Source organism: Pituophis catenifer, unplaced genomic scaffold, assembly GCF_029215685.1.
Source record: "Pituophis catenifer annectens isolate HBS135680 unplaced genomic scaffold, rPitCat1.0.hap2 SCAF_15, whole genome shotgun sequence".
Classification (NCBI taxonomy): Eukaryota; Metazoa; Chordata; class Lepidosauria; order Squamata; family Colubridae; genus Pituophis; species Pituophis catenifer.
In genome coordinates, this window is record NW_027256895.1 from 13,277,553 (window position 1) to 13,305,371 (window position 27,819).

Consider the following 27,819-nt stretch of genomic DNA (forward strand, 5'->3'; position numbering starts at 1 on the left):
AAATGTTAAGAACAAAAGATTAAGAAAGCTTTAAAGAAGGTGAGACAAGATGGGATAATAGGAAATATCTTCTAATAAACATTTTAATAATAATTCTACAATTTGTTCTATTGGTCTCTAACTGTCCCTATTCCTAAACCTTAGCTAACAAATGCCCCAAGAGTTATCTAATACACATTTTATTTGCTGCAGGCCATCTCTATTCCTAACTTTTAGCTGAGGTCTGCAAGTTGCTTAACTCTGTTTCTTTTATCAGCTTTCTGACTACCCGGAATTGTGATAAGCTTTACACATGCGTATTTCTTGTGAAAAAGCAGTCTTTGTTCTTGTCAGGACAGACTCCACAATTACAGGCTTTCTGATTTACTTTCAAGTGTGTGCATGACTTTGCTTTATTTTAGCAGACAGCCCATCATAACCATTCAAAGTTACAATGGCACTGAAAAAAAGTGACTTATACCAGGGGTCTCCAACCTTGGCAACTTTAAGCCTGGAGGACTTCAACTCCCAGAATTCCCCAGACAGCAAAGCTGGGAGAAGAATTCTGGGAGTTGAAGTCCTCCAGGCTTAAAGTTGCCAAGGTTGGAGACCCCTACTTATACCCTTATAATCATTGCAGCATCCTTATAGTTCACGTAAAATGGAGCAAAATGCACTTATGTCTCACTTAGTAACATAGATTTTGGGCTTAATTGTGGTGGTAAGTCGAGGACTGCCTGTACAATAGCAGGGAGAGGACTGAGGGAGAAAGAAAAGAAAAATGCTATTTTTTTCAAACCAGCCAATTAAAATGCAGGCGTGACCATTGATTAGCGGAAGGTGGGGTCTTCGCATCCCGCGTTTTTTTTTCTAATAGACGTCAATTGGATGCTAGGAGCGACGCAGCGCAGAGCGTCGACCAATGGGCTTGGAGAATTCGTTTACGTCAGTCGCCCAAAGCTACGTCAATTCATCCCCTCTTTTAATGTAGAGACCTCTTTGATATTATTGGTAGTTCGATAGCAGCCTATGACAATGTAGATAAAATGATTGAAGGGAGTTCTAGCCATAGACGGAGCTACCCTTGGATATGGGTGGGACCAAAATGAACGGCCGACGAGGGAAAAGACTGCAGCTGAGGGAAACAGTTGATATGATAGTCCCGTGGTCTAATCTCATCGCGAACAATAGCCACGCCATGCTGAGTGACAGCACATATAGCCTATCCTGCCTTGGAGCCACGCCTCTTTCCTCTGCCCTCCCCTCGGATTTATCGAACCAGCTTGCTTCGTTCGTCGTCCCCTCCCAGCCCATCCTCCCCGTGCGCTTGATTGGCTTCGCGCTTGATTGATGTCCAATGACCGCGCTCGGGGTAAGAAGACACTTACCTCAGAGAGCGTGAAAAAAGAGTGGGCGGAGCTCTCCCAAACCCGGCTGCGCGGCGCAGAGGGCAGCTGGGGCGCCATTTTGTGAGGCGTTCGGAGCGCGAATGAGGCGAGCGTAGCTGTGAAAAAAAAGAGAGGGAGAAGCGGTGTACGGTTACACAAAATTAGACATTTAGATAAGCAAAGCGGCGGCGTGCTGGATCTGGGGCCTCCCGGTGAGTTCGTTGCCTGAAGAAAAACGCCTGAGGGAAAAAGAGTGGCGACGGTTCTTTTTTTTTTTCCCCTCCCGCTTGTGTGTGTGTGTGGGGGGGGAGGGGAGTTTGCATAATGGTATTGCCCACGGCCCTTCAGGTTTCGGTCTCCGCGGCGGTCTTTGTAGACTCGCACCTCCTTCCCCCCCCCCCCATTGGTGTCATCCAAGCCGATGGCTTATTTGGGAGAGACCATTATGCTGGGCATAAAGGGGTGGGTGGGTGGAAGGAAGACTTGCTTTAATGGTGGTTCTTCCGTTCTGCGAAAGAGAGGAAAACGTGCGTCCGTCTGTGTATATGTGTGTGTGTGTGTTTGTGGTACGTTAGGCGTTGATGGGGTTGTAAGAAACACTCAACGTGCGCGAAGTGATAATTGTGTGCCTTGGTAGCCGCCTGAACGTATGTAAAAAAAAAAAAAGCGCGTGTGGAGGTGCGCGCGCAGGTCCCATTCGCAGGTATGGCTGCGGGGCTTAAGGCGAGGGAAAACGCATGCTTGGATGGGGCCTGCCTGACCTTTATTTGGGCCCGTTCAGGGTCGGATCTCATTCGTCTAATCCGGATTGGCAGGCCAGGAAGACAAGAGGCCAAATGCCCTCCTCAGCAAAGGCGGCACGCAGCAAAACCCGGATCTCGGATAGCTAAGAACTGACAAAGCCAGTCAGTGGATGGGAGACCACCAGGAGATCCCAGGGCTGTAAAACTGACTTTAAAAAAAAAAACTTAGAAGGAAGGTAGCCAAAACTGACTTTAAAAAAAAAAACTTAGAAGGAAGGTAGCCAAAACTGCCTTTTTTTAAAAAACAACAACACCACCACCTTAGAAGGAAGGTAGCCAAAACTGACTTTAAAAAAAAAACCAAAACCTTAGAAGGAAGGTAGCCAAAACTGACTAAAAAAAAAAAAACTTAGAAGGAAAGTAGCCAAAACTGCCTTTAAAAAAACAACAACAACAAAAAAAAAACACCACCTTAGAAGGAAGGTAGCCAAAACTGACTTTAAAAAGAAAAAAAAACCTTAGAAGGAAGGTAGCCAAAACTGACCTTTTTTTAAAAAAAAAACACCTTGGAAGGAAGGTAGCGGCTGATGCGTTGCCCCATTTGTTTTAAAAAAAAACCTAGATATTTCTTCATAAGGCGTGATATGAAGATTTTTACCACGCGGATGGTAAAAAAAAAACGCCTAAAAGCATCAATTTTGCACACTATATCACACACGTGCCATGATCAGATTGTGATTTTTTTCTTGACAGATTTTTTTTTTAAACACACACACACTTCAGAGGTAGCGAGGCTGAATTGTGGATGGTAAAACGCCTAAGAGGAGGAATTTGCACAGTATATCGCACACTTACCACGATCAGATTGTGATTTTGGGCAGATTAAAAAAAAAAAAACAATACTAGGGAGGTTGAATTGTGGATGGTAAAATGCCTAAAGGGATCAGAATTGGCACACTATATATGTTGGGCAGGTATCTGATGTACATTTACGTTGGAGCAATAAACATAGGCACTATTTCACGTATTACTACAATAGATATTTTAAGGATTTGGCACTTTGGGGATGCATGTTCGTTTTGAAACAAGTAGATAGCATTTTTTGTAATAGAAATGTATTCCTTAAGGGTAAACAAATGCAGTTGCATTCAGTATGAATTTGCTCCCACAAAAGACTGACACAAAAATACTTCTTTGTATATTTTTTAAAAATGTGAGATAGTTTTATTTGTGCTGATTTCTGTAAGTGACACAAACTTCAGAAGGGCCTGCTTTATATTCTTAGCGCAAAGGGAAGTTTCTGAATTAACTCGGTTATTTGATAGAAAGGTACTGTGCTGTATTTGCCAACAAAAATGATGCAACTCGTAATGCATTTCTTCGTTGAACTTGTGCTTAATGTTTTAAACTTGTGTGAGCTCGCACCAGCGTCAGATTTAGGAGGAAGTCCCTTCGCTTTGCTTGCAGTCCCTGGTATGAAAAACGAAAGTTTGAAAAGCATTTTTTATCGTAAGGCTGCTGGATTAGTCTCACGCTGAAAGCCACAATGCCTTTTTTTTTTTGTTCTTGTTTCGTAACAAGACGGCATCTTGGCAAGGAAGCCATGCCAATCATGACATTTTTCAAACAGTGCGGTTGTAGATTGGCCAGATGCAAGAATTCTGCATATGTTAACAGAGCCTGAGGTTACTTTGCTACCAATCCAGTTATTGAAGTTGTAACATAGAAGGTAGAACTTAAGAACACTCTGGATACATAGGACAGATAATCCTTGACGTAAAGCCGTTTGAAGTTGCAACAGCAGTGAAAATGGCTTACGATCATTTTTCACTTGACCCTTGCAGCATTTTCATGGTCACACAGTCAAAATTCGGATACTTGACAACTAGCATGTGTTTAGGATGGATGCAGTGTCCATCGTGTGATCCCCTTTTGTAAACTTCTCACAAAGCAAAGTCAACCCACTTAAACTGGGTTAAAATTAACTTGACAACTGCAGTGATTCACTTAACTGCTGCAAGAAAAACCGTAAAATGAGGCAAAGTTCACTTAACTGTCTTGCTTAGCAATGGGGTCATCTGTGGTCGTAAGCTGAGGACCACTTATAGTTCATAATTAGTTCCTGAATCTCATCATAGCACCATATGTAATCCTCAGCATGAAAAAGGCACAGATTCACCAGTCATAAGTTACACATTACACACAGACACAGGGAAATGATGAACTTTTCCAATATTCTTATTGTACTGCAGTGGGTGAGTTATAATGGCAAGGATTTGCTCTAGGCCAGGATTTAAATAAACAACGAGGCAATCCTAAGTGAAATATCTGGTCTTTGACCATCCACCAATATAGGTACAACCACAGTTAAGTCCAAAATTTAATGTTACTAAGCGAGACATTTGTTAAGTGAGCTTTGCCTCATTTTACGACCTTTCTTGCCACAATTTGTTAAGTGAATCACTGCAGTTAAGTTAAACATGGTTGGTAAGTGAATCTGGCTTCCTCATTGATTTTTCTTGTCAGAAGGTCTCAAACTGGGATTACCTGACCCCAGGTCACTGTGACCGTCATAAATATGGACCAGTTGCCAAGCGTCTTGAATTTTGATCACATGATCATGGGGATGCTGAAACGGTTGCATGTATGAAAATTGGTTCTAAGTCACTTTTTTCAATGATGTAACTTTGAACAAGCTTGTAAGTCAGGGACTACCTATACACCCTTTTGCAATTTTTAAACTTATTTTTTTTTTTTTTTTGCCTAGCTTTCTGTTACCAACACTTACCTGTCCCAACAGTCAGGAAAGCTTCGACGGCCACACGCAGCTTGAATTGCTGAACAACTTGTGTAAGCTGATCTGGAAAAGCTTTTTCTGAGCATCTGAGTAGAGACTTAGCTTTACTTACACATTACTCTTGTTTTTCTCTGATAAATTCCAAAATGGCTTCTTAAAGCTTGCACCTTTGCTGCATTTGAGATCAGACTGATCATTTGAAAGACAGGCTGTTTCTCCCCCAGAGAAAACAGCACTGAGGAGATGTCCAGAAAAAGTGAAATTAATACAGGTATAATCCCCGAGTTACAACAACAGTTCACTTAGTGACCGTTCGAAGTTACGTGATAACCCCCCCAAGTGTTTGCAAAAAGTCCCAAAATTACCAATATTACAGCACCACGGCAGTCGTTCACCGTTATGAACGACTGCAGAGGCACCGCAACTCTATTCCCCCCCCCCCCCCCCGGGTCTCCACAATTGCTTCCCTTCTCCCATCCTGCCGCATCAGACTCACCTTGCAGGAGATCGGTTTCTTTGAGAGCGGGAAGATTTTGTTTCCAGCATCTGATCGACTTGCAAACCTTTTGCACAGAGACTGGAAGCTTTTTTTGGTGGGGGTGGGGGGCTGTGATTTCGCACGACTTCAGACCGCGAGATCATGAAATATCCCCCCTCCTCCCAGAAGCTTCCAGTCTCCGTGCAAAACATTTCGCAAGCCTTCGAGACGCTTTGAGGGAGTGAAATCGCGCCTCCTCAAAAGCGTCCCATTGACTTGCAAACCTTGCGCGTGGAGACTGGAAGCTTCCGGGCGCCGTGATCTTGCGTGGCAAGAGAGGCTGGAGAGGAGACGGGCTCGCTAGATCTTTGCAAGGTAAGTGGCCCGGTGTGGCAGGACGGGGTGGATGGGCAAACAATTGTGGGGAGCATGAAGTATCTCAGTGGGTCAGGAGAGACCTTGGGTGATCTTAAGCAGATGGCCTGTTCCATCACTACGCCCCCATGGTCTCCCCCACCCTGAGATATTTCATGTGCACTTAACGACCTGCGCAGTCAATTACCGAACGCATGGGCAAAAGCAGGCAGTTTTTACATCGGTTTTACGTGAATCCTCGGATTACCAATTAATTAGCAGGCTCCATGTTTGTAACGGTAATTTCAGTAGGTAAAATGTGAAAATAGGTGGGTGACTTCTTTGTCCCAGTTATCTGGCATTTGATTGGTTGGTGAGCGGAAAGGTAAATAAATGGGGATGTGGGTGATATCTAAATTCTAGAAATTTCTCTTGCCAGGACTTTTACCACTGTAACGAGAACCTAGCGCATGCACTTTTTGTATAGACCTTGTTTCTTTTCCTTTGATCCTTTTCTGTGTGTGTGTGTGTGTGTGTGTGTGTGTGTGTGTGTGTGTGTGTATGTGCTCAGTTTTCCTCTGCTTTAGAGATCTGTATGAGCTACCTATCACAAGTTTGCAGGTGACTTTGAAGTCGTCCAGCACGACTCGTTGGCAACAAACAGACATGGCAAGATTAAGGTGGCACCTTAATCACACCTGAGTGGCTGCTGTGAGATTGGAGCAACCACATGGGAACCGGAAGCTGGTGTTCTCGGGGGTGTGGGTGGGGGGGAAAACTGGGAGATGTGGGCAAAGTTTCTGGGGTACCCTTGACTCATCCTGTCCCTTCTCCTTTCACAGGGCAGCAAGGAGAAAACCCCCAACCCTTCCTTCACTGGAGCTCAGCTTGTTTTTATTTTATTTTTTTTTAAAACCCCTACCCACCCCACTACACGCACACCCTCTCCCACTGTCTCAGTACAAGTTGTTTTAATAAAATGGTGCCTTCGTGGCCCAGTGTTGCCTTGCAAATCAAGCAAAAAAAAAAAAAAAAAAAAAAGCTGGATTGAAAAATGTAATTTTGGGGGAAAAAATCACCTTTTTTTTTTCCCTGCAGCAGCTGGGTTAGAGGAAGAAACTTTTAGCCTCGTTATGAGCTGGCCTTTCTTAGGCCGTTTTTAGAATGAAATGGTGTTCAAAAGGGCTTGGATTATTTTCTGCCAGGAACGCTCTCTCCTCTGCCAGGTTTTGCCGTAACCGTGGCTGGAATGAGAGCTTGAAAGGGGGGGAAAAAAAGGACAGAAAAAAGAAAAAAAAATCGTTATTGACTTTGACCTTTTTACACCTCCCGTTTTTCTAATCTGGGCTATTTTTATTTTTGTTTTTTTACAGCGAGATTTTTTTGATCTTCAGCTACAGTAAGTTATTCCAATTTTTTTCCATTTTTTTTCCTGCCTTTCCACTGATTTCCTTTTTATCGTTGTTGCTAGTTACTTTATTGATATTATTGCTGCAATAATGGTGGTGACTGTGACTATGATGATGTGTTGCTGATGGTGATGATTTAAAAAAAAAAAATGACTGCTGATTTTTAACCAGATGAAAATGGAGTTTTTCTGAATGATCCTAACTGACTCTGGGCTTTTATATAACCCCTTGGGGGGGAAAAAAAACACACAAACCAGGTTTTTAAAACACGATTTTTTTTAAAAAAAGAAAGTGGATTGATCACATGTAACTCTTTTTTTTTCCCCCTCCCTCACTGATCGCCTGGCTGCCAAGAACAGAACCTGATACCTCTCCAGAACTTATTTGAACAACTCAGGAAGTTCCTACGCTTTTTTTATTTTTATTTTTCATTTTTAAATATTTTATTTCTATTCGATTTTTCAATTGTTGCTGCACTGTGTCTGTGGGGCTGATCACTCTCTAGCAGTGACAGCCTCTTCCCCGGTCAGAGGCCCCACTCCGCCCCTTCATGCCCTCTCAGTTCCCATCCTGGTCTTTTCCTCTGCACCGTCCCGTCCCCCCCTACAAGCGCCGTCATGGATGCCCAGTCTGGAGTAACAGAGGCAGCTACCAGCGGAGCCTTGCATGGAGCAGGGGCATACCCATCTTGGCTGATGGTAAGGGGCTGCATTGGCTGAATTCCAGGCCATCCCCTCTTAAAGGTCTTGCTTAAAGTGTATGCACCTGTATAGCATATCTGAGGGCACTGTTCGAACTCTGGCATCACAAATAAGTAAAATGTCCTTTTCGGGAGTGTTATGGAACTGCATACAGGTAGACTTGGACTTACAAGTATCTGTTTAGTGGCCGTTCAAAGTTACAACGGTACTGGGGGAAAAAATGTGGTTTGCAACCGTTTTTCACACTTAACAACCATTGCACCATGTCTATGGCCACATGATCAAAATTCAGGCTCTTGGCAACTGGCATGTATTTGTGACAGTTGCAGTGTGTCCTGAGGTCAGGCGGTTTCCCCGTTTGTGACCTGCGCAACCAGCTTCCGATAAGCAAAGTCAGTGGGGGAATACCAGATTCACGTCATGACTGCACAATTCGCTTAAACGGGTGCAGTGGTTCGCTTAGCAGCTGTGGCACAAAGGTCATAAAAGGGGACAGAACTCAACAGCTGGCAAAATATATTGAAAACTAGTGGAGCTGCAATGGACTCCAATGCTGGGTTAAGCAATCTCCTGTTTGTTTTTAAAAAAAGTAGTCGTCCAAATTCAGAATTGTGTAGGATACATGTAATAAAAGTTTTTTTTCTTGGAATTTCAGAGCGCATAGTTATAAAATAATGCAACTGCAGTCCCTCAGGGTTTTCTAAATGCTTTGCAAATATCACAAAGTGCAGTAATTGTCCGCTGTAATATACATAAAGCTAAACAAAGGGAAAGAAATATAGAGACACTTCTGGCACTCCGTTTGGGAAGTGGTGTAATAAACAACAAATGTAACATTAACCAAAATACTGTTGAGAAACGTGATAGACTTGCTACTCTAGAAACTTCAGAATGCAGGAAGTCTATAATGTAATACAGGGGATTCCAAACTTAGCAGCATTAAAACTTGTGGACTTCAACTTCCAGAATTCGTCAGCCAGCCATGCTGGCTAGTAAATTCTGGGAGTTGAAGTCCACAAGTCTTAACGTTGCCAAGTTTGGAGAACCCTGATGTACAAGATTTTGTAGGAACTCCATGGGATGCTCTGAATGGTCACAAAAAGTGAATCAGTTAACATTTGTCCCTTCCTAGGGGAAAGACATCTTAAAATGTTATAATCTAACAATAGAACATTATGGGAAGAAGAAAAGATAGATTATTGCTAAATTGGGCTATATATTTCTCCATCATCTTCACTGATCAGTGGTAGAGGCTTTTTAGCATAAGGGCTACTTGATAACAAATTGTGTGATACCTCTGCAAAACGTTTAGCTTCTGATACGGTTTTCATGGGTTCGGTTTTATAATAGTTGAAGGATTATTACTTCCTTGGACCAATCAGAGTTACAGTGACCAGCAACTTAACAATTTTGCTTAATGGCCAAGCTCATTTGCTCTGTATTTTTGTGAAGAGGGGCTGCAGGAAATAGGATTGTTTAGTTTTGACGAGTTTAACGCATGGGTTCAACAGAAGGCCTATATCGGCAAAGAATGTAGGATTTAAAGGATTTAAACCAGAGGTCTTCAAACTTAGCAGCTTTAAGACTTGTGGACTTCAACTCCCAGAATTCTCCAGCCAGCTATGGTATGCTGGCTGGAGAATTCTGGGAGTTGAAGTCCACAAGTCTTAAAACTGCCAAGTTTGGGGACCCCTGATTTAAACTATAGGAAGGCAGATTCTGACTGAACATATTAGCAAATGGGCACATTTGGCATTGTCATATATGGGAACAGAAATTACCTGTTATTTTTTTCCCCCATTAAAAATGTTTCGCTCCTTGAGCAGAATTTCTTGTCTCTTGTGTATAGAGCAGTGATGGCTAACCTTTTTGTGCCAAAAGCAGGGGTCGTGCGGGGGGATCGTGTGCAGGCGTGCCCACACCCATAATTCAATGTGCCCTGCTCCCACCACACATGCACATGCGACCCCCCCCCTCCACTCCTCCCACTTTTGGCACAGAATGGCACAGTGGGCCTGGTAGGCCTCTTTTTCGCTCTCCTGAGGCTCCAGAGGCTTTCTTGGCACCTGGGGAGGGCGAAAACAGCCTTCCCCACCCCACCGGAGGCTCCCCAGAGGCCAGAAGCAGCCTTTTCCCTGACTTCCGGTGGGCCCGGAAGGCCCAAAAATCAGGTGGCTGGTGCGCACATGCACGCTGGAGCTAAACTAGGGCAATGCTCGCGTGCCCACAGATATGGCTCCGCGTGCCACAGGTTCGCCATCAAGGGTATAGAGAGTCCACATCAGCCACTGGACATCTGTGAAGTAGTCACTTTCCCTAAGTCTGATCTACTGTACGATTTTCAGCAAAACTTGGAGATGGAACTCTACTACCTAGGTCTCCTTGAAGTCCTAGAGAAAAAGCAAGAGGTTGTAGACCCCACAAATAAATATTGTGAAAAGACTTTCCAGTAAAGAAACAGTTCCCGCTACTTGAGGCTGGCTAGGATTTTAATTCATTTTAACAGATTTTCGCCAGGCTGATTTAGCTAAAATTGCTTTTTAAAAGAAGAGGTGGGTTTCCCTTTCCTACCTGGGTTGGAATTCAGGCAGAAATGAAAATAACATTCCACCTGTGCTTGTGCGGAAACTGAACAGAAATAAGGTTGTTGTTTTTTTTTAACAGAAGAAGGGAGGAGCAGTGAAGCAAACAACCTATTTCAAACAAAGCTTTTGCTTTGCTCTTCATTAGAGGAAATAAAATTTAGTTTCTTTGAAGCACATGAGATACGGAGTGGAGGAGAGAACCTTAAGTGGATTTATTTAATCCTGTCTACATATAGGTAAAATCAAAGCTGTGGTTCAGTATTTTAGGGATAAGTCGGTATCAGGCAGCAAAGAGAAAAGAACCTTAGTCAAATGGACTAGCCACAGGGTTCAGTTCAATTCTGACAGTGAAAGTCATTCCTACTTTTAATCTTGTTTCACTTGTCCTCCTTGATGCTCTTGGGTCACGTGTGTACACACATGCATTAAACGTGCATCTGTCCTCTCCCATCTGGCTAGATAGCTGTGTGCTCATTAGCTGGGACTGAAGAGTTGGGATTGGCAGAGACAAACAAGCAGCTTTCTGGGAACTTGGTTGCAAGAAAAAGTTTGGAGCCTTCAGCAACCAAAGCCAAATCTTCCATCCTCCACTTGTGTCTCCTGCCCTTTGGACTGTTGGCAAACAGATGCCGCCTTTGCATTTTATTGTCAATTCCTGTCCTGTAAGCAGCCTGAGGGGGAAAATGAGTACAGGATACGGATAAAGAAAATGCTACTCCAGGCCCTTACCAAAATTAGACTAACTATATAGGCCTCCCTTGAGAGTTTGCACCTGAGTGAAGTTCCAGCAGTGATAAAAGCTATTCGTTTGCTCGGGTGGCTTCCTAAAATCATATAAAATACTTTGATGCGTAAAAGGGATGTACAGGTATTTGAATCCAAAACAAGAAGGTGCTTTGGATCTCTGCACAGTCTTTGTCAGCAGCTCCTTAGAAGAGGCCGCTCCCTTTTTCTGACCTTCACGGCTCCTGCACGTAACCAGGAGAAGCTACTAGAATGCTACTAGAAAGACACGGTGCGCATGGCCATGTACAAAGCACCGTATACGAGTGCGGTGCCCTTCTAACACACAGCCTAAATCTGTGGACAGAGACTTGTGGCCAAATTAGTTCCTTCATGTAAATCTTCCCTAATTTGGATTTGGATTGCACTCTTTAACTCTTATAAATTCCTGGCAGAATGTCCTTACATTGAAGGTGGAGGTTAGAACGTGCAGGATCCTGAAAATGTTAGGCACCCTTTATTTATAGATCCATCACAATTTTAAAGAAGAAATCAGGGAAGGTTGCCCCTCGATAATTAGAGAACCTTTATTAATTGCCTCTGAACTGAAGCCTGCTAGGCTTCCTGCATTTGTCTTATCTACGCCCCCGCTTGTACTGCCCAGAGCGTGTATTGAAATGGTAGATTGCCTTTTCCTGAGAATGCCGCTTGGAACAAGGTAGGAGTCACGTTGACATTGTTCAGAAGATGCTCGATGCTGGGGGGGAAAAAATGGAAATGGAAGCAGCTTGAGTTGACTTGTGCTGAAGGCCATTGCATCCATTAGACAAAACCATTTTCATATATTCAATCCTCGTACAGCTTTTTTTTTCTTGAGATAGTGGACTATGGTAGGCTAATGGTTAAAAATACCTCCCTTTTCTTTCTCTTTAATTTTTGCTTTTCAGGAAAGTTTTTTTTTTTCCTAGTGTCGTTGACATTTTTTGTGTGTGTGCCAAAACTGCTGTATCTTTTCCCTAGGAAGGATGCACCTGAGATTTCCCAGCATGCCACACGCTGGTAGCTTTTCTTTCTGAGAAAGTGCTACCTGGCAGGTGATGCCACCGAAATGTGTGCGTTTGTGTTTTTCTTTGCAGTTGGTTATATATTGTGTAAAAAGCTATGACATCTGACCGCTTTTTCTTTCGCTGACCCATCTTTTTCTCCCTTTCCCTGGCCTTGGCAGCAGGTTAGCCTTTCTGCTGCGTGGGTGAGCTATGGCCAGCAACGTCACCAACAAGACAGATCCCCGTTCCCTCAATTCCCGCGTCTTCATCGGAAACCTCAATACCCTCGTGGTCAAGAAATCCGACGTGGAAGCCATCTTTTCCAAGTACGGCAAGATTGTGGGTTGCTCCGTGCACAAGGGCTTTGCGTTTGTGCAGTATGTGAACGAGCGCAACGCCCGCTCTGCAGTAGCGGGAGAGGATGGCAGGATGATAGCAGGCCAGGTCCTTGGTAAGTAGGCGACTTCCAGGGTTGGCCCTTCTGGTTTCCATCATCCCAATGAAATGGCCGGCGTGGTTCTTCTAGCAGAGAAGAATTTCGGCTTGTTTTCCCTTTTTGCCTTGCTCAACCCGGGGTCTGCTAACAGAACCCCAGCAGTTCCCTGTGTGAACAACATACATGTTGCAGCCTTTTTGTGTGTGTGTGTGTGTTAAGAGATTTCTGTTATTGTAGGAATAGAAAACGGAGAGTGAAAGGAAGGTGGAAGCAGTTAATAAGTGGACTACAAAAGGAATAGCTCAGACATCCAGCCCTTGGTTATCAATGGAGACCGAGTGGAGCAAGTGGCCAGTTTTAAGTTTCTGGGTGTTATCATAAAAGAGGACCCGGCTTGGGGCGCTCACATTGCAGCGCTGGCCAAAAGGGCCCAGCAGAGATTATACTACCTGAGACTTCTCAGGAAACAACAACTGAATGAAAAATTGCTGGTGACCTTCTGTCTCTGCACCATAGAGAATGTTTTAACTTCCTGCACCTGTGTATGGTTTGCCAATGGCACAGTGGCAGACAGGACAGCGCTCCAGAGAGTCAACGTCATTGCCCAGAGGATCACTGGTTGCCCTCTCCCCTCTTTGGAAGAGCTTTATAGTTCCCGCTGCCTTAAGAAAGTTCAAAACATTCTTCAAGATCCATCTCATCCTGGGCATCTTTTTTTTTTTTTTTTGAACTATTACCATCTGGCAGACAGGTACAGGACAATAAAAACAAGGACAAATAGGCTGAAAAACAGCTTCTATCTCAGAGCAGTCACTATATTGAATTCTACTGTATAGTTTAATATCAATGCAGTATCAGGGGTTTCCAATTCAATTGTATAGAATGTGAAGGATGTGTGTTTTTTGTTCTATTTTTATAGTTTTCTTACGTATGATGTACACTGAAGGATGGCATTTAATTTCATTGTACGAGGTGCAATGATAAACTAAACTAAATCAAATATATTGGGGAGGGAAGTAGTTTCAACCTTCCTACAGAGTAGATTTCTGATCCGATCTACCTGATCGGGTTGACAAGCAGTCACAGAAAGCAGATTTCATGATGTAGAACTCTTTATCGAAATGGAAATATTCTTGGCCTGTCTTTTTGCCTTGATCTAGGAGCTTTCTGCAACCCGAGAACAGGAGGGTAAATTTAAAGAACGTGCAATGTTCTACTTGATATTTACTAGACTAGAGAAAAGCACACACGTATATGTATTTTTTTTTTAAAAAAAAAAGGTATATAAACTTGTTGGCTTCACTGAGACAAGCTTAAGAGTGGTGGACTTTGCCTGAACCCGAATTACTAAAATCTCCTCACCAACCAGAACGCAGATGCATTCCTCTCCTGCCTATTTACAGCTCTGAAAATAAATGTCACAAGAATGAGTAGCTCCGGGAGGGTTTTCAGATCATCCAGCCTGTCCTGCTTGACTTATTATTATTATTATTATTATTATTATTATTATTATTATTAATATTAATATTAATAATAATAATTATTGGAAGCCAATAAGAAACTCAAGGTTTCCCCTTCTAAGAGAAGCTTCCTTTCCCCTTCTCAACACTCACTGGGACCTGCCTGTTAATGTCAAGATGCAGAAAAGAAAAAAAAAAGAAAAGGTACTCTAGTTCAGACATGCTCAAGCCTTGGTGGAGAGAATTTTTCCTTTCTTTTCCGAAGGCAACATTTCTCCCCCCCCCCCTCGCCAGCAGAAGACAAAATTGCTGATGTTTTCCCCACCCAGTATCCCAACCCACCCACCCCTCTAGGAAGATTTTTTTTTTTAAAGCTTATTCTCTCGCCTCCCACTTAGCGGGTTGTTTATGAAAGACGATAGTAGGTTTTCTACGGCAACAAAAGCGAAGAAGGGCGTTTTCTAGGTAACTTGAGCCTCCTGAAATGTTTGTGTTTGATTAGCACGCTCACACAGTTTGGATCCTCCTGCTGCTAAGTAAGGCAGCTCTTTTAGCCCCAGACTGCCCTGGATTTTTATAATGGCGTACCACAGCTTGCGAGAAAGTACAGTTAGTCCTCGACCTAGCGACCACAAGGAAGCCAAAAACCTCCCGTCATTAAGCGAGACGTTTGTTAAGCGCGTTTTGCCCCCCCCCCCCCCATTTTACAACCTTCCTTCCTTGCCATCTGTTTTTAACCGTTAAGTTGTTCAGTGAAGCGCTGCAGCTGTTAAATTAAGTAACATGGTTGTTGAATGAATCCGGCTGCCTCCTTGACTTTTGCTTGTCAGGAGGTCGCAATTTCATGACCCCGAGACACCGCAAGTGTCATAAATAGGGAGTCGGTGGCCAAGCGCCTGAATTTTGATCATGTGACACCCCCCCCCGGGGGGGAATGCCGCAACGGTTGTAAGTGTGACGAACGGTCATAAGTCACTCCCCCCCCCCCCCCGTGGCAACTGTTGAACGGTCCCTAAATGAACTGTTGTAAGTCGGAGGGCTTCCTGTATTTGTTTCTGCTTTCCATGACTGCTTTTCGATGGCAGCCCTGCAGCCCTGTAGAACTTCAGGTGGTTTCACCTCTGTGATAGGGGCATTCTCTTTCTTCCTCGCCGCTCCCGTTTATGTTGTGGCCGAAAATTTGGACAGTGAGGAGGTTGGGGGGGAACGTGGGCCAGTCCTGGAGTCTGGGGAAGGCTCGGATGAGGGCTCCGAATCGGAGGCAGAGAGGGAGCCAGGGCCATCTGGTAGATCTTTGCTGCCTCTGGGGGCTCCGGAGTCTGACATCAGCGAGGCAGAAGAACAGCGGGAGCCTGTTCCCAGTGTGCCTATCCGCAGAGCTGCCAGAAGACAGGAACAATTAAGAAAACAGGGTCGACTTGGGAGTAAGGCTTGGAGATGATTGGTCCCTCCCATAAGACATAAAAGAGAAGCGATCGGGATGTGAGCTTTTACAGGAAGCAATTAGTTCATCTGGTCGGTAAAAGCTCGTGGGAAAGCTCCATTTGGCTCTGTGCTAAATTTGGCCTTGCCCTGCGTGTGGCAATTAGTTCTCTGGCAGCATTCCAAGGGAGATAAGGTGGGTGTTTGTAAACACTCCCCTGATAGACTGAAGCCTTTCGGACTGGGAATGGCAATAATTCACAGCCGTTTGAATTAAAGAGGTTTGCCGGGACTACGTTTGTGCTGTTTACTTTCTAAGGAAGCCCAGGTCAGAACAGTTAAAAGCAATGTGCCAAGGATATTAACTGAGCGTTGTAAGGAGTGTTGTAACAACATGTAAGGAGATGCTTGCAGGCATGCTGCTGTGTTTACCCAGGAAGATGTTAGGCTCTCTCCTTTGTTCATTGGATGTCAAAAAAAAACAAGAAGATCCATCTTTCCGAGGGCGATAAAATAAGGACCCAGATGGTTGGGGGCAATATGCTGACTTTAAACCGCTTGATATAGGGGCTGTAAGGCACTGTGAAGTGGTATATAAGTCTTAAGCGCTATTGTTACTTTAATTTGGGTTAGAATCTGTGGCCTCCAAGGCTTTCCCAGTTCTTACGATTTTATATATGTTTTCAATAACAATAGCAGAGTTGGAAGGGAATTTGGAGGTCTTCTAGTCCAATCCCCTGCTCAGGCAGGAAACCCTGTACAATTTCAGACAAACGATTATCCAATCTCCAGTGTTGGAGCGCCCACAACTTCCGGAGCCAAGCAGTTCCACTGACTGATTGTTGTAACTGTCAGGAAATTTCTCCTTAGTTTTAGGTTGGATCTCTCTTTGTTTATTTTCCATTCATTGCTTCTTGTCCTGCCTTCATATAAAGCAATGCTTTATCTAATTTACCGATGATAGACGGCAGAGAGTAATGTGATTACATTCAGAAAGGGACATGCTTGAAGACATGCATTGAAACCCTAAAATCAAAATCGCATGTAGATTTGGCAAGAGCAGTTCATTGTATACGCGGAAGAAAGTTCTAGGCATCTATTGGGTACTATATGAGACAGTAATGTGGTTGCTTAAAAATTACCATATTTTTCGGAGTACAAGACACACCGGAGTATAAGACACACCTTAGTTTTTGGGGAGGAAAATAAGAAAAAAGCTAATTGGCAGGTGGGTCGGCCTCCTGGAATATACCCAATCAGCTGTTCCTAGAGGTGAATTTTAGCAACAGGTTCCTTGGTTGTGAGCTCTGTGCCTTGCTTTTTTTTTCTGCCTCTGAAACTTCTGAAACTCTGTTTCAGAAAAACCTTTCTTTTCTGCCTCTGAAAGCCTCCGAAACAGCTTCAGAAAAAAAGCCTCTGAAGCTCTGTTTGGGGGCTTCTTTTCTGAAGCTCTGTTTGGAGGCTTTTTTTTTCTGAAGTTCTGTTTGGAGGCTTTTTTTCTGAAGCTCTGTTTGGGGGCTTTTTTTCTGAAGCTCTGTTTGGAGGCTTTTTTTCTGAAGCTCTGTTTGGAGGCTTTTTTTCTGAAGCTCTGATTGGGGGCTTTTTTTCTGAAGCTCTGTTTGGGGGCTTTTTTTTCTGAAGCTCTGTTTGGGGGCTTTTTTTTCTGAAGCTCTGGGGGCTTTTTTTCTGAAGCTCTGATTGGAGGCTTTTTTTTCTGAAGCTCTGTTTGGGGGCTTCTTTTCTGAAGCTCTGTTTGGGGCTTCTTTTCTGAAGCTCTGTTTGGGGGCTTCTTTCTGAAGCTGTTTGGAGGCTTCTTTTCTGAAGCTCTGTTTGGAGGCTTTTTTTCTGAAGCTCTGTTTGGGGGCTTTTTTTTCTGAAGCTCTGTTTGGGGGCTTTTTTTTCTGAAGCTCTGTTTGGGGGCTTTTTTTCCTGAAGCTCTGTTTGGGGGCTTCTTTTCTGAAGCTCTGTTTGGAGGCTTTTTTTCTGAAGCTCTGTTTGGAGGCTTCTTTTCTGAAGCTTCGTTTCTGATACTTTTTTCAGCCTCTGAAACCTCCATTTGAGAAGCTGGGAGGGGCTACATTCGGAGTATGAGACGCACCCAGATTTTCACCCTCCTTTTTGGAGGAAAAAGGTGCGTCTTCTACTCCGAAAAAATACGGTAACATAAATAGGTTGCCTCAGGAGAGGATTACTGGTCCAGATCATGAACAATGCAAATTCTGCCCTATTCAGTGCCAGACAAAGTATATTTGGAGTTTTGCCTTCGGATCAAGGCTCCACAATTCAAGAAGAATATTCACATAATGGCCACTTAGATAAAGGCAAATGTTTTAAAAACAGCTGGAATTGTTTTACTGGGATTGAAGCATGAAGTACAAAGGTGTAACTTCCAATATTTGAAAAGTGGTCAGGCAGAAGATAGAGCCCAGTTAATTCTCCGCACAAGAACAGTGCAAATGGAAGGCAGATTTGGGCTAAACCTTAAAGTCCACAACAGCACTATTTAAAAGTGGAGCAGAGACCTTGAGAGGTGTGGACTTTTGCAGGGTTGGGTTTAAATCACGATTTTTAAAGAGCAGCTGTCATCTCTGTCCCACACCTCCTCTTCTGCCCTGCGGTTGACTCACCGACAGTCCCAATATTGCAGAATAAACAGCCTCATGCTACATAACTAAGCTCCATTTCAACATTAAATTATTAATGTTACTTTAAATAGAAAACTATCTTTTGATAGATTTTTTTTTACTCCAAAAGCATTTTATTAAAGTAAATTTGATAAAAAAAAAATTAAAATCCGTTTTTATTTATTTATTTATTTTTAAAAAATCATCAATTTTTATCCACCCTAGAACTTTTGTGAGACTAGTCCGAAGCTGCCATACCTAAAGATGAAGCAGGGAAGACAAAAACAAAAACAAAAAAACCCCCCAGGAATACTGTCTGAAAGATCCCTTCGTAGGGTGGGGGGAGCTAAGGAAACAAAGGGGAAATATGTCACCAGACAAAGTAAGTTGGGCCCTGAGCACATGGAAACCTGTCTCGGATCCCATCACCACTACTAGATGTGCAAATTAAGGCAAGAGTAAGCTGCCAGTGTTGTGCATCAACGAAGTAGGGACATAAAAGGAGTCTTGAAGGCTCCTTTGAATTCAGAGTTTCCATCCTTCTAAGTTAGTGTGCCTGGCAGCCTAGTTAACAAGCACGTAAGTGCGGACGAATGTGTGGGTGGGCACGAGAAAGAACAAATGCACAGTGTAACGGATGAAGTTTTGCTGTTAACTTGAAATTTCCCCGGGGGAAGGGGTGGATAAATGTGTTCCATGTAATTCCAAAGAACCGGTTGCATCTCAATGCTTGGTTGAAAGGGATTTGAGTGTCTCTAATTTAATTTCCCAGCCATTGACCAAGGCTGTGTGTTGTCTGCTCTAACCCAGGTAGGAAGCCGGGAAAGGGGGGGGGGGGCATGCCTTGACAGGCTGTGTGAATGGTTGACCATAAGTTGAACCCCAGAACATGTGTAACACTTTCCTTTTCCAGATATTATAAGTAAAGGCAGCTGGTAGATAACAATATTTTTGGCCAGTCTTCTTTCTGGCGTTCTCCAATTGTTGTAACCCTAATCTCCCAGATTCCTCAGCAATTAGCTAGGGACCTTCTTTTTTTAAAAAAAAAATTATTTATACATTTTCCTTTAACATATATAAGTATTTATACATTTTCCTTTAACATATATAAGTATTTAATAGACAGTGTATTGTCTGGGTCATTTTACATATACACAATAATATCTAATAATATCCTTCCAGCTTCTAATGTCTCCCTTTATTATCTAACCATTGATAAAACAAATCCCGAATTTAAAAAATATTCCTCTTTATCCTTAGCGTTAACCTATCCATTTCCGCACAATCTCATATTTTTTTTATTATATTTTCACCTGAAGGAGTTTCCTCATTTTTCCAGTGTTGTGCAAATGCAATTCTAGCTGCTGTCAAAAATGTGTGGTATTAAATATGCATACTTTTTTTATTATATTTTTTTTTCTGGCAAAATACTGATTTAACGTAATTAAATCTATTACGTTGCTTTATCATTTCCTCTAACCATGTATGTATTTTCATCCCACCCTCCAACCCACTTTTTTTTTTTTTTTTTTTTTTTTGGCCTTTGGGCAAGTCCACTGCATATGGTAGTACGAGCCCAGTATCTTGATTGCATTTCCAACATTTGACGGACATGTTTTTAAACATCTTAGCAATTAGCTGCTAGGGACTTCTGAGAAAGTTTGTTCTCCACGGGTGAGAAAAGTTGCCTTACCCTTATGGCAGCAGAATTGTAATTTTCTCCCAAGAGCCTGTGGAGATCCTAAGGTTTCAAACGGAGCTTCTGTGTCTCGTTCAGATATTAATCTGGCTGCGGAGCCGAAGTTGAACCGGGGTAAAGCTGGGGTGAAGAGATCGGCCACAGAGATGTACGGGTCAGTAGCCGCACCACCTTCTCCGTCCCCTCTAGTCAGGTCGGGATCCTTACGTTTACATTATTTTTAACTTTCACTCTTTCTTTCTCTCTCTCTCTTTCTTTTTTTTAATTTCCTAATTTAATTTTTGGGAATGGGCTCTGGAATGAGCAATGCCTCTGTCTGCCGTACTATCCAGTTTGGGTGCAAGATGCAATATCCGATTGTGTTTGTGGATGTGGGTGTGTCTGTGCGCACACTGTCAGATACTGCAGTGCGGCTTTGATGTATTTGGGGGTGATGAAATGGGGGGATCACAGTGCCAAGCAGCAGATGGCTTTTTGAACCAGGGGAGAGGGGGCAGCAGCAATGCGGGGAGATGGAATTGGGGGGGGGGGGACCCTGCTTGCTTTCACCTTTGCATTGTAACTAAACCATTTCACTTTTTTGCTAATTTGGGCTATGAGCAGAACTCCTCATGCTAGTAGTTTAAAGGATTGTCTTGTGATTCCCCCAGCCCTTTAGAAAGGGGGGGGGGCCTAGGGTCCCCAGCCTCTCTGAGACCTGACCATGTGTTTCCATGCTTTGTCTTTTCAGGTCTTCGTTTGACCTTGATTATGACTTCCAGCGTGACTATTACGACAGGTAATGTGCCAAATTGCTCTGCTCCGTTTTTTTGTGCTTTTAATTCTGGTGGGAAAACACAGCTCTGAACTGAAATCGCAGCCCTAGGAAACAAAAACCTTAGGGCTCCGTTCACCGCCTCCCCAGAGCCTACAGTGTGGACCCCACCAAACTCCCAAAGTTGTTGCCCAATTACACAGGCTAAATTGTGTATGTGTTTGAGAGAGAAAGGGAGATACTTATCAAATACATGACAGGATAATAGAGATACTTGTAATTCAATTTTAATTAAAACTTAAATCAGATTTTTAGCTTAGCTTAGCTCCACAAAATAGCTCTTGTATTAATGCCTTCAGGGCACACACAACTCAAAAGGCTAGATGGCAGTTCTTCGCCAAAAATGTATTGCTCGTCTGGCTGGCAATCATACCCTCTTTTCAACAGTTCTACTAAAGAGCAGCACGATGTCCTCTCTATTTCTGGAGGTCGTTTGTACTGTATAGCTCACTCTCAGAAGTGTAATGTTTGCTCACTGAGCACGAGCCAGAGGTTTGGCAGTGTTATAGCCACTGCCAAAGCTGCAGAGGGCCGGGGGGGGGGGGAGAGGAAGAAGATGGGAGGCAGTGCTTCATCAAAGGGATAGGCGCTTGGTTCATGGAATGCTCCCGTAGCAAGGTGCCTGCAATGCTGAATTTCCTGCAGATTCAACCAAAGGAAAGAAGTTGAGAAAGAACCCCAGCTCTGAGGCAGGATGTAAAATTAGTAGTGAAGTTCATTCTCCGTATGGGGGTAACGCTGGCATCTTCAGCTAGGTTTAAACATCTAGAGCAGGAGTGTTGGAACTCAAGGCCCAAGAACGGGGTGCTTACTTCTGGTCCGCGGGGCTGCCCTACAAACAGCAAAAGACTAGCCCATGGTGCCTCTGCCAGCGAAAATGGAGCTTGGGATGGCCGCATGCTGACAAACCCCAAACCTGTCCCTAGCTCTGTTTTTGGCTGCGACAGCCTCCTGCAACCCTCTGCCAGTGAAAACGGCGCTCGGATGGGCCGCACGCGGTCCTCCCGGTCTCCATTTTCGCTGGCACAAAGCTCGGGCCACCACAGGCGCTCCTGACACGAGTGATGTCAAGCTGGCCATTTCTGCCCTCCCCCCCCCCGAACTCCCCAACGTCAAACACAACCCTGATGTGGCCCTCAATGAAATGGAGTTTGACACCTCTGATCTAGAGAGATTTGTTAGGGTAGATAATTCTGAAGTCGGTAGATGGTCTCAATTGGCACACTTCTATTTCGTATTGTTATAAACAATTTTATGGGGTGTGATGGGTTTGAGACAGAGAAGTTTACTGGAGCATTGCACACACACCTCCAGTAAAACGTTGCTGTAGAACAGAAGTACAGAACTAAGGTTCCTGAGGGTCTGCATGCAGGCTCCCAAAATTTTGGCCTCAAACTCCAGATCCAGTGAATCGGATTCGAATTTATATAACGACACGGGGGTAAAATTGTTGGGACCGAAGCGTATTCATTCCATTTAATTCGTGGAGTGGGAACCGAACGCTCTCCTCCCCTTTTTCTTCGCTAAGAAGAAAAGCCCTTCTCTGACTTTGTAGAGGGTATCCGTGCATGGCACAAATGTTTAGATTAATGGGAATTAATCTCTTGAGATCCCGTGGCCTCCAAAGTTAGGAAGAAAATGGGGTAGCCGTTGACTGTGCTAACAAGATTTAAGAGAAGATTTTGATCAAATGTTTTGGGAGAGAGGGAAGAGGTATAAGAGCAGAGTTTAAAGTAGAAGAGTTCCATCACTGGAGGTTTCTAAAGAAAAGACTGGGCAGCCACCTGTCTGAAACGATATAGGGTAGTGTTGGCATAACCTTTTTGCTGTCGTGTGCCAAAAGCAGGGGGGCATGGGGGGGTTGCGCCCACACCCATAATTCAGTGCGCCCCCACGCATGCGCACATGACACCCTGCTCTCCCCCCGCTTATGGCATGGTGGGCCCAGTAGGCTCATTTTTTCCCCCTCCCCAGGCGCCAGAGGCTTTGTTGGAGCCTGGGAAGGGCGAAAACAGCCTTCCCCACTCCCCCCGGAGGCCAGAAACGACCCATTTGCCGACTTCCGGTTGGACTGGAATGGCCGTTTTTTCGCCCTCCCCAGGTTCCAGAGGGTTTCTTGGAGCCTGGGGAGGGCGAAAACAGCCTTCCCCACTCCCCCCGGACGCCAGAAATGGCCCATTTTCCAACTTCCGGTTGGACTGGAAGGACCGTTTTTCACCCTCCCCAGTCTCCAGAGGCTTTCTTGGAGCCTGGGGAGGGCGAAAACGGCCTCCCCCCCCCGAGGCCCTCCAGAGGCTGGAAATAGCCTGTTTCCCGACTTCTGGTGGCCCCGGAAGGCCCCAAAATCAGCTGGCCAGCACGCACATGCGCTCGCGTGCCCACCGATATGTCTCCGCTTGCCACAGGTTCGCCATCACGGATATAGGGTCTCCTCCTTCAGCAGGGGGTCGGTCTAGAAGACCTCCCAAGGTCCCTTCCAGCTCTATTCTGATTCTAAAATAGTTCTGGGCCCTCTTCTTTAGCCAAGGGATCATATTTCTGAGGTGTGGGGGTTGCCGAAAGAGCCGCCATGTTTCCAAAGGGAGTACATCATGCCCTCAATTAGCTTATCTAATTAGAAGAAAGGTATTTTGAGAAAGCTCAGCAGAGATTTGCAGTGCGATGCCGGGCGGTGGATTCGCAAAGCGGTTTTGAAGCTAAAGTATATTTTCCTCCCCCCCCCTTCCTTTTCCGCTTCTCCTAAGGATGTACAGTTACCAAGCACGAGTGCCCCCTCCACCCCCCATTGCCAGGGCCGTGGTCCCTTCCAAACGCCAGCGGGTTTCTGGCAATACCTCTCGCAGAGGAAAGAGCGGATTCAACTCGAAGAGCGGGCAGCGGGGATCGTCCTCCAAATCTGGGAAATGTAGGTGTCGGAACCCTTGAGCAGGATCTACAGCAAATGGGGGCAGGGGAAAAGAGATTTTGTGTATTATTTAAATGGGGTTATTCCAGCGTCTGTGCCCTCCTCCCTGTTTCAACTGGGCTGCAGTGCCTCCAAAGAGGGAGGAGGGCTTTTAGAAGAGAAGGTGGGGAGGAAATATATATATATATATTTTTCACAGAACCTAGGGCTGAAGAACAACTAAGTTTACATAGGTAAAACCTGGCTAGAAAGAATATGCACATAAAAGCCTATGAAAAAAGAAAAAAGATATATATATATATATATATATATATATATATTTGTATATATATATATATATATATATATTTGTATATTTTTTTATATATATATATATAATAATCTTATTCTTATCTAGTAAGAAAATTGATACTGTACCTTTACAGGGAGGATACATAAGATAAGAGTGTGGCCTACTGATGAAAGCAAACGAGCTAGAAATGGATCTATTTAGGTCTCCCACCTAGCAGTTAGAGCTTGCTAGCTGTTAGAAAAGAAAAAAGCCCAGAACCGAGTAGATGTGATTCTACTGAGCTGGAGCTACAAAAAACCTTGGTTACGTAGGGAAAACCTGGCTAGAAGAAAAACACACATAAATCCTACGAAGAAGTAAGAAAATTTGATTTTTTATATATATATATTTTTATATATTTTTATGCGTTTTCTTGAGTATTTTTTAATGCTTATTTAATACACTCCGGTGCTGAAACTTCCAGTTAATTGAGCTTCCCTTCTGTGTTGCAGTGAAAGGAGATGACTTGCAAGCCATTAAGAAGGAACTGACCCAGATTAAGCAGAAAGTGGATTCTCTGCTGGAAAGCCTTGAGAAGATAGAGAAGGATCAAAGTAAGCAGTGGGAGGGAAGAGACGGGGAGGGAAAGGAGAGATAAACTGCCTGGAGATCCGTGTGGGATGCATGCTGTGGCTCGAAACATTTGTTTAGGGTTCAGTCTTCGGGGGAGAGGGGGAAAGAAATCGAGGGCCACATGATTTCATATTTGAATGTGGACAAAGCTTATGTCGGGAATGGCCAGTTTTCTGGGCCATAGGTGGAATTTGGGACATCTTCAGAAGTTGTATTCAGCCGGTTCAGACCAGTTCGCCCGTACCGGTAGCGGAAATCGCGGGTGCGCCTGTCCACCCGCTCCGGCTCTGCCATCCTATTTAGACACATTTTTGAGGCCGGGCGCATGCGCGGATGGCGCGTGCACCAGTAAAACACATGAGCAGAAGGCCAAGCGCATGCATGAACGGGGCACGTGCGAGTGAAGTGAGCGCGCTTGCGCTCACATTTGCGAACCAGTAGGGAAAGTAAAATGAATACCACCCGTGGACATCTTGTAGGTACAGAGTGGGCTTCTCTTTTTACAGTGTGCCTTTTTATGCTGTAACCCTTAGAGTCCTTCCTGCTAACTCAATGGTTCCCAGCCTTTTTTTGGTCATGCCCCACCTAAGCATCTCTAAAATCCTGATACCCTTCCCCCCCCCCGGCCCGGTGACATATAATTCTTAATGTAGGGTGAACTCTACTGACACGGAGGAAGCCTAAAAAGCCATTAACTTGGTTTAATGTGCTGAGCACATTGTAAGCCGCCCTGAGTCTCCGGAGAAGGGCGGCATATAAATCAAATTAAAAAAAAAAAAACAAGGTTCAAATTGCCCCCATTAAAAATCAAATTGACCGCCTGTAGGGCGTGGGCCCGACGTTGGGAACCACTGTGCTAACCTCTTCCAGGCCCCCAAGTTATACTTACTCCATTGTAGGAGCACATGCCTCCCTAGAATCTTCCATCATCCTCTTTTCATGACTCCATAATCCCTTGTCGGGTGGAGTCTGGGCAGCTGAATGGAGCTGAGGGTTTACTGGCCGGATCCCCTTCCTGTCGCCGGTGCGGAGTTTTTTTTCCCCAGCAGATGTATTCTCATTGTGCCCAGAGAGAGAAATATCTGCCTCTACCTAGGATTGAGCTCACAGCCTACTTGATTGTGAAGCAAGATCTCCCCCTGTAGGCCACCCCACCACTCGCAGCACTAGAATCTTCCATTCATGGAGGGAAAGCTTTCTACAGCAGCCTTTCAAGCAGGATACGAACTTCAGAAGCTGCTCTCTCCCAAAAATATTGCTAACTATTGGCCTGCTTTGTGGTATGATTGAGGGACCATCTTTCATAACGGTTAAAGCTCCCCTCCCCCGCCACCACTTTGGAGTTTTCACTGCTAGGCAAGAGGCCCCAAAACGATAGCGAACCCCCAAACCGTCCCGCGTTCTGATTCCCTGCCCGTCTTCTCCTCCCTTCCCAGAACTGAAGAACGACAAGTCGGAAGAAGAGCAAAGCAGCAGCTCAACCAAGAAAGAAGAGAGCAATGTGAAGATGGAATCCGAGGCCGGGGCAGATGACTCGGCCGAGGAAGGGGACCTGCTGGACGACGACGACGACAACGAAGACCGGGGAGACGACCAGGTACGAAGCTGGAGAAAGCAGAGAGCCTCGAGTGAGGATGGCGGCTCTCCCTGTTTGCTAACTCGGCTCTTCTGCCTGTCCCCTTCTCTCTCCCAGTTGGAGTCCATCAAGGGCGACGATAAGGAACCCGAAGAAGGGGAAGACGACAGAGACAGTGCCAATGGCGAAGATGACTCCTAAGAGCCTAACATTACCTCTCCCCCTCTCTCTGCTCCTTGGCCCACATGGCGTTCTTCTGATTGAGCCTCTCGCACTCCCCCCCCGTCCCCTCTTCCTCCACCCACCCCCCCACCCCATTTGCTGGCTGCTTCCTCACTGCCCTCCTCCCCTTTTCGCAGCCCTGTGTGTTTTACAATGTTCGTGTCTTCTGTTTGGGCATCCGCCCTTCGTCGCCGTCATCGTCGTCGTCGTTCCACCTCCTTTTCCCTTCATCCGCTCCTCCTAGTTCAGTTCCATCCCTTGTAATTTTTTTCCCCCCTCTTTTAATTTTGATACCTCTTTATTGACTTAACAATAAAAAAAAGACGTATTGTTTTTAGACGGCTGGTTTGATGTGCGTTGCTGCGAACGGCGTTTTGGGCCGAGGGGGGTGGGGTGGGGGAAGAAGTAGTTGTATCCAGTCATGTTTTGGCAAATGTGTGTGTTATTTATTTATTAAATATATAGCTGCCCGTCTTAAAACTGCTGTACTTTTTGGAGTACAAGACACACTCCCCCCTTCTTAAAAGAGGGTGGAAATGTTGGTGCATCTTATACACCGAATACAGCCATTTTTGGCCTCCCGAAACCCCAGTTTTCACCAAAAATGGGCCTGTTTTTTTGCAAAAACTGGATGCGCAGATGGTTTGAGAGGCCTGCAGAGTGCTCCTGGGGGATGGGGAGGGCAAAAACCGGACGCGCGGAGGGCAAACATTTTTTTTTTCTTGTTTTCCTCTTCGAAATCTTGGTGCATCTTATACTCTGTTGCGTCTTATAGTCCGAAAAATACGGTAACTCTGGACCGGCTCCCAATCGAAAACCTCCAAAGCAGCATAAAAATCATATTAAAAACTATTTTTAAAAAAAGCAACGTTGAAAATAATGAAAAACCTGGTGGCCGAGTCAGACTTCTAATGTGCAGCAACCTCATGTTATCCCAAGCGAGGTCTTTCTTCGAAGCTTTACGGAAAGTCAGGAAGCTAAGAGGCCTGCCAAATTTCGGGGCAGAGAGGAGATATTCCATAGGACAGGCTCTGCCACCGAAGAGGCAGACTTCCTAAGCTTTTATCAGATGACAATATTTGGGGGAAAGGACTCGGAGTATGTCCCCCATCCTATTTTGACCCTATTAGGATGGGTCCTTCGGGGGGAAAATCATCCCACCGATCGCCTGACTCCGTTGTTAGCCACATTTGGGCTAATGTTAGCTTAACCAGCAGCAAATGAGCCTGTCAGGAAAGTTGATAGACTTGAGGACAGATCTATGGCAAGGTGGAGGAGAAGCTATTTCCAAGAGTACCCACAGAATTTATTTGTTTATTTAGCGCATGGCTGGTCACACACAATTAAAACACTTCCATTTTTACAGGTTAAAACAGTTAGAAAAAGAGCAGTAAGAAAACCTAAGAGGAAAACAGAAATAACATTTCAGAGTTTAATGTCGAGTTTGGAGATCCAGTCAGTAGCTGTCATTGTTACGCAGAGGAAGTCCCTAAAATCTGGATACCTTCTGTTGGAGCATTCTCTCACTATATGTTGGATAGTCTGTCGGCGGCC

The 27,819-nt window shown here is 44.6% G+C and overlaps 1 protein-coding gene across 10 annotated transcripts; it reads left to right on the forward strand.

Annotated features, from left to right (window-relative positions):
• The first annotated feature begins 1,411 nt into the window (after positions 1–1,411).
• HNRNPC (heterogeneous nuclear ribonucleoprotein C) lies at positions 1,412–26,602 on the forward strand. Of its 10 annotated transcripts, none has more exons than XM_070954383.1 (9): positions 1,414–1,579; positions 7,113–7,138; positions 12,383–12,654; positions 19,923–20,037; positions 20,575–20,622; positions 23,403–23,563; positions 24,347–24,448; positions 25,904–26,064; positions 26,161–26,602. In XM_070954383.1, the coding sequence occupies exons 3-9, from the start codon at positions 12,414–12,416 to the stop codon at positions 26,242–26,244; spliced, it is 912 nt and encodes a 303-aa protein (XP_070810484.1). In that variant the 5' UTR covers positions 1,414–1,579; positions 7,113–7,138; positions 12,383–12,413; the 3' UTR covers positions 26,245–26,602. The 10 variants fall into 10 exon arrangements, with proteins under 10 accessions (XP_070810478.1, XP_070810479.1, XP_070810482.1 ...); XM_070954384.1 differs by having other exon boundaries at positions 23,412–23,563; XM_070954385.1 differs by having other exon boundaries at positions 19,923–19,998.
• Positions 26,603–27,819: the final 1,217 nt, after the last annotated feature.

What these genes read in the sequence shown, in the direction of transcription:
- HNRNPC (XM_070954377.1), top strand. Translation starts at nt 12,414, where the DNA reads ATGGCCAGCAACGTCACCAACAAGACAGATCCCCGTTCCCTCAATTCC. An exon ending in CAGCGTGACTATTACGACAG is followed by an intron (nt 20,623 to 23,402) that starts GTAATGTGCCAA and finishes GCTTCTCCTAAG; the next exon opens with GATGTACAGTTACCAAGCAC. An exon ending in GAAGATAGAGAAGGATCAAA is followed by an intron (nt 24,449 to 25,903) that starts GTAAGCAGTGGG and finishes CTCCCTTCCCAG; the next exon opens with AACTGAAGAACGACAAGTCG.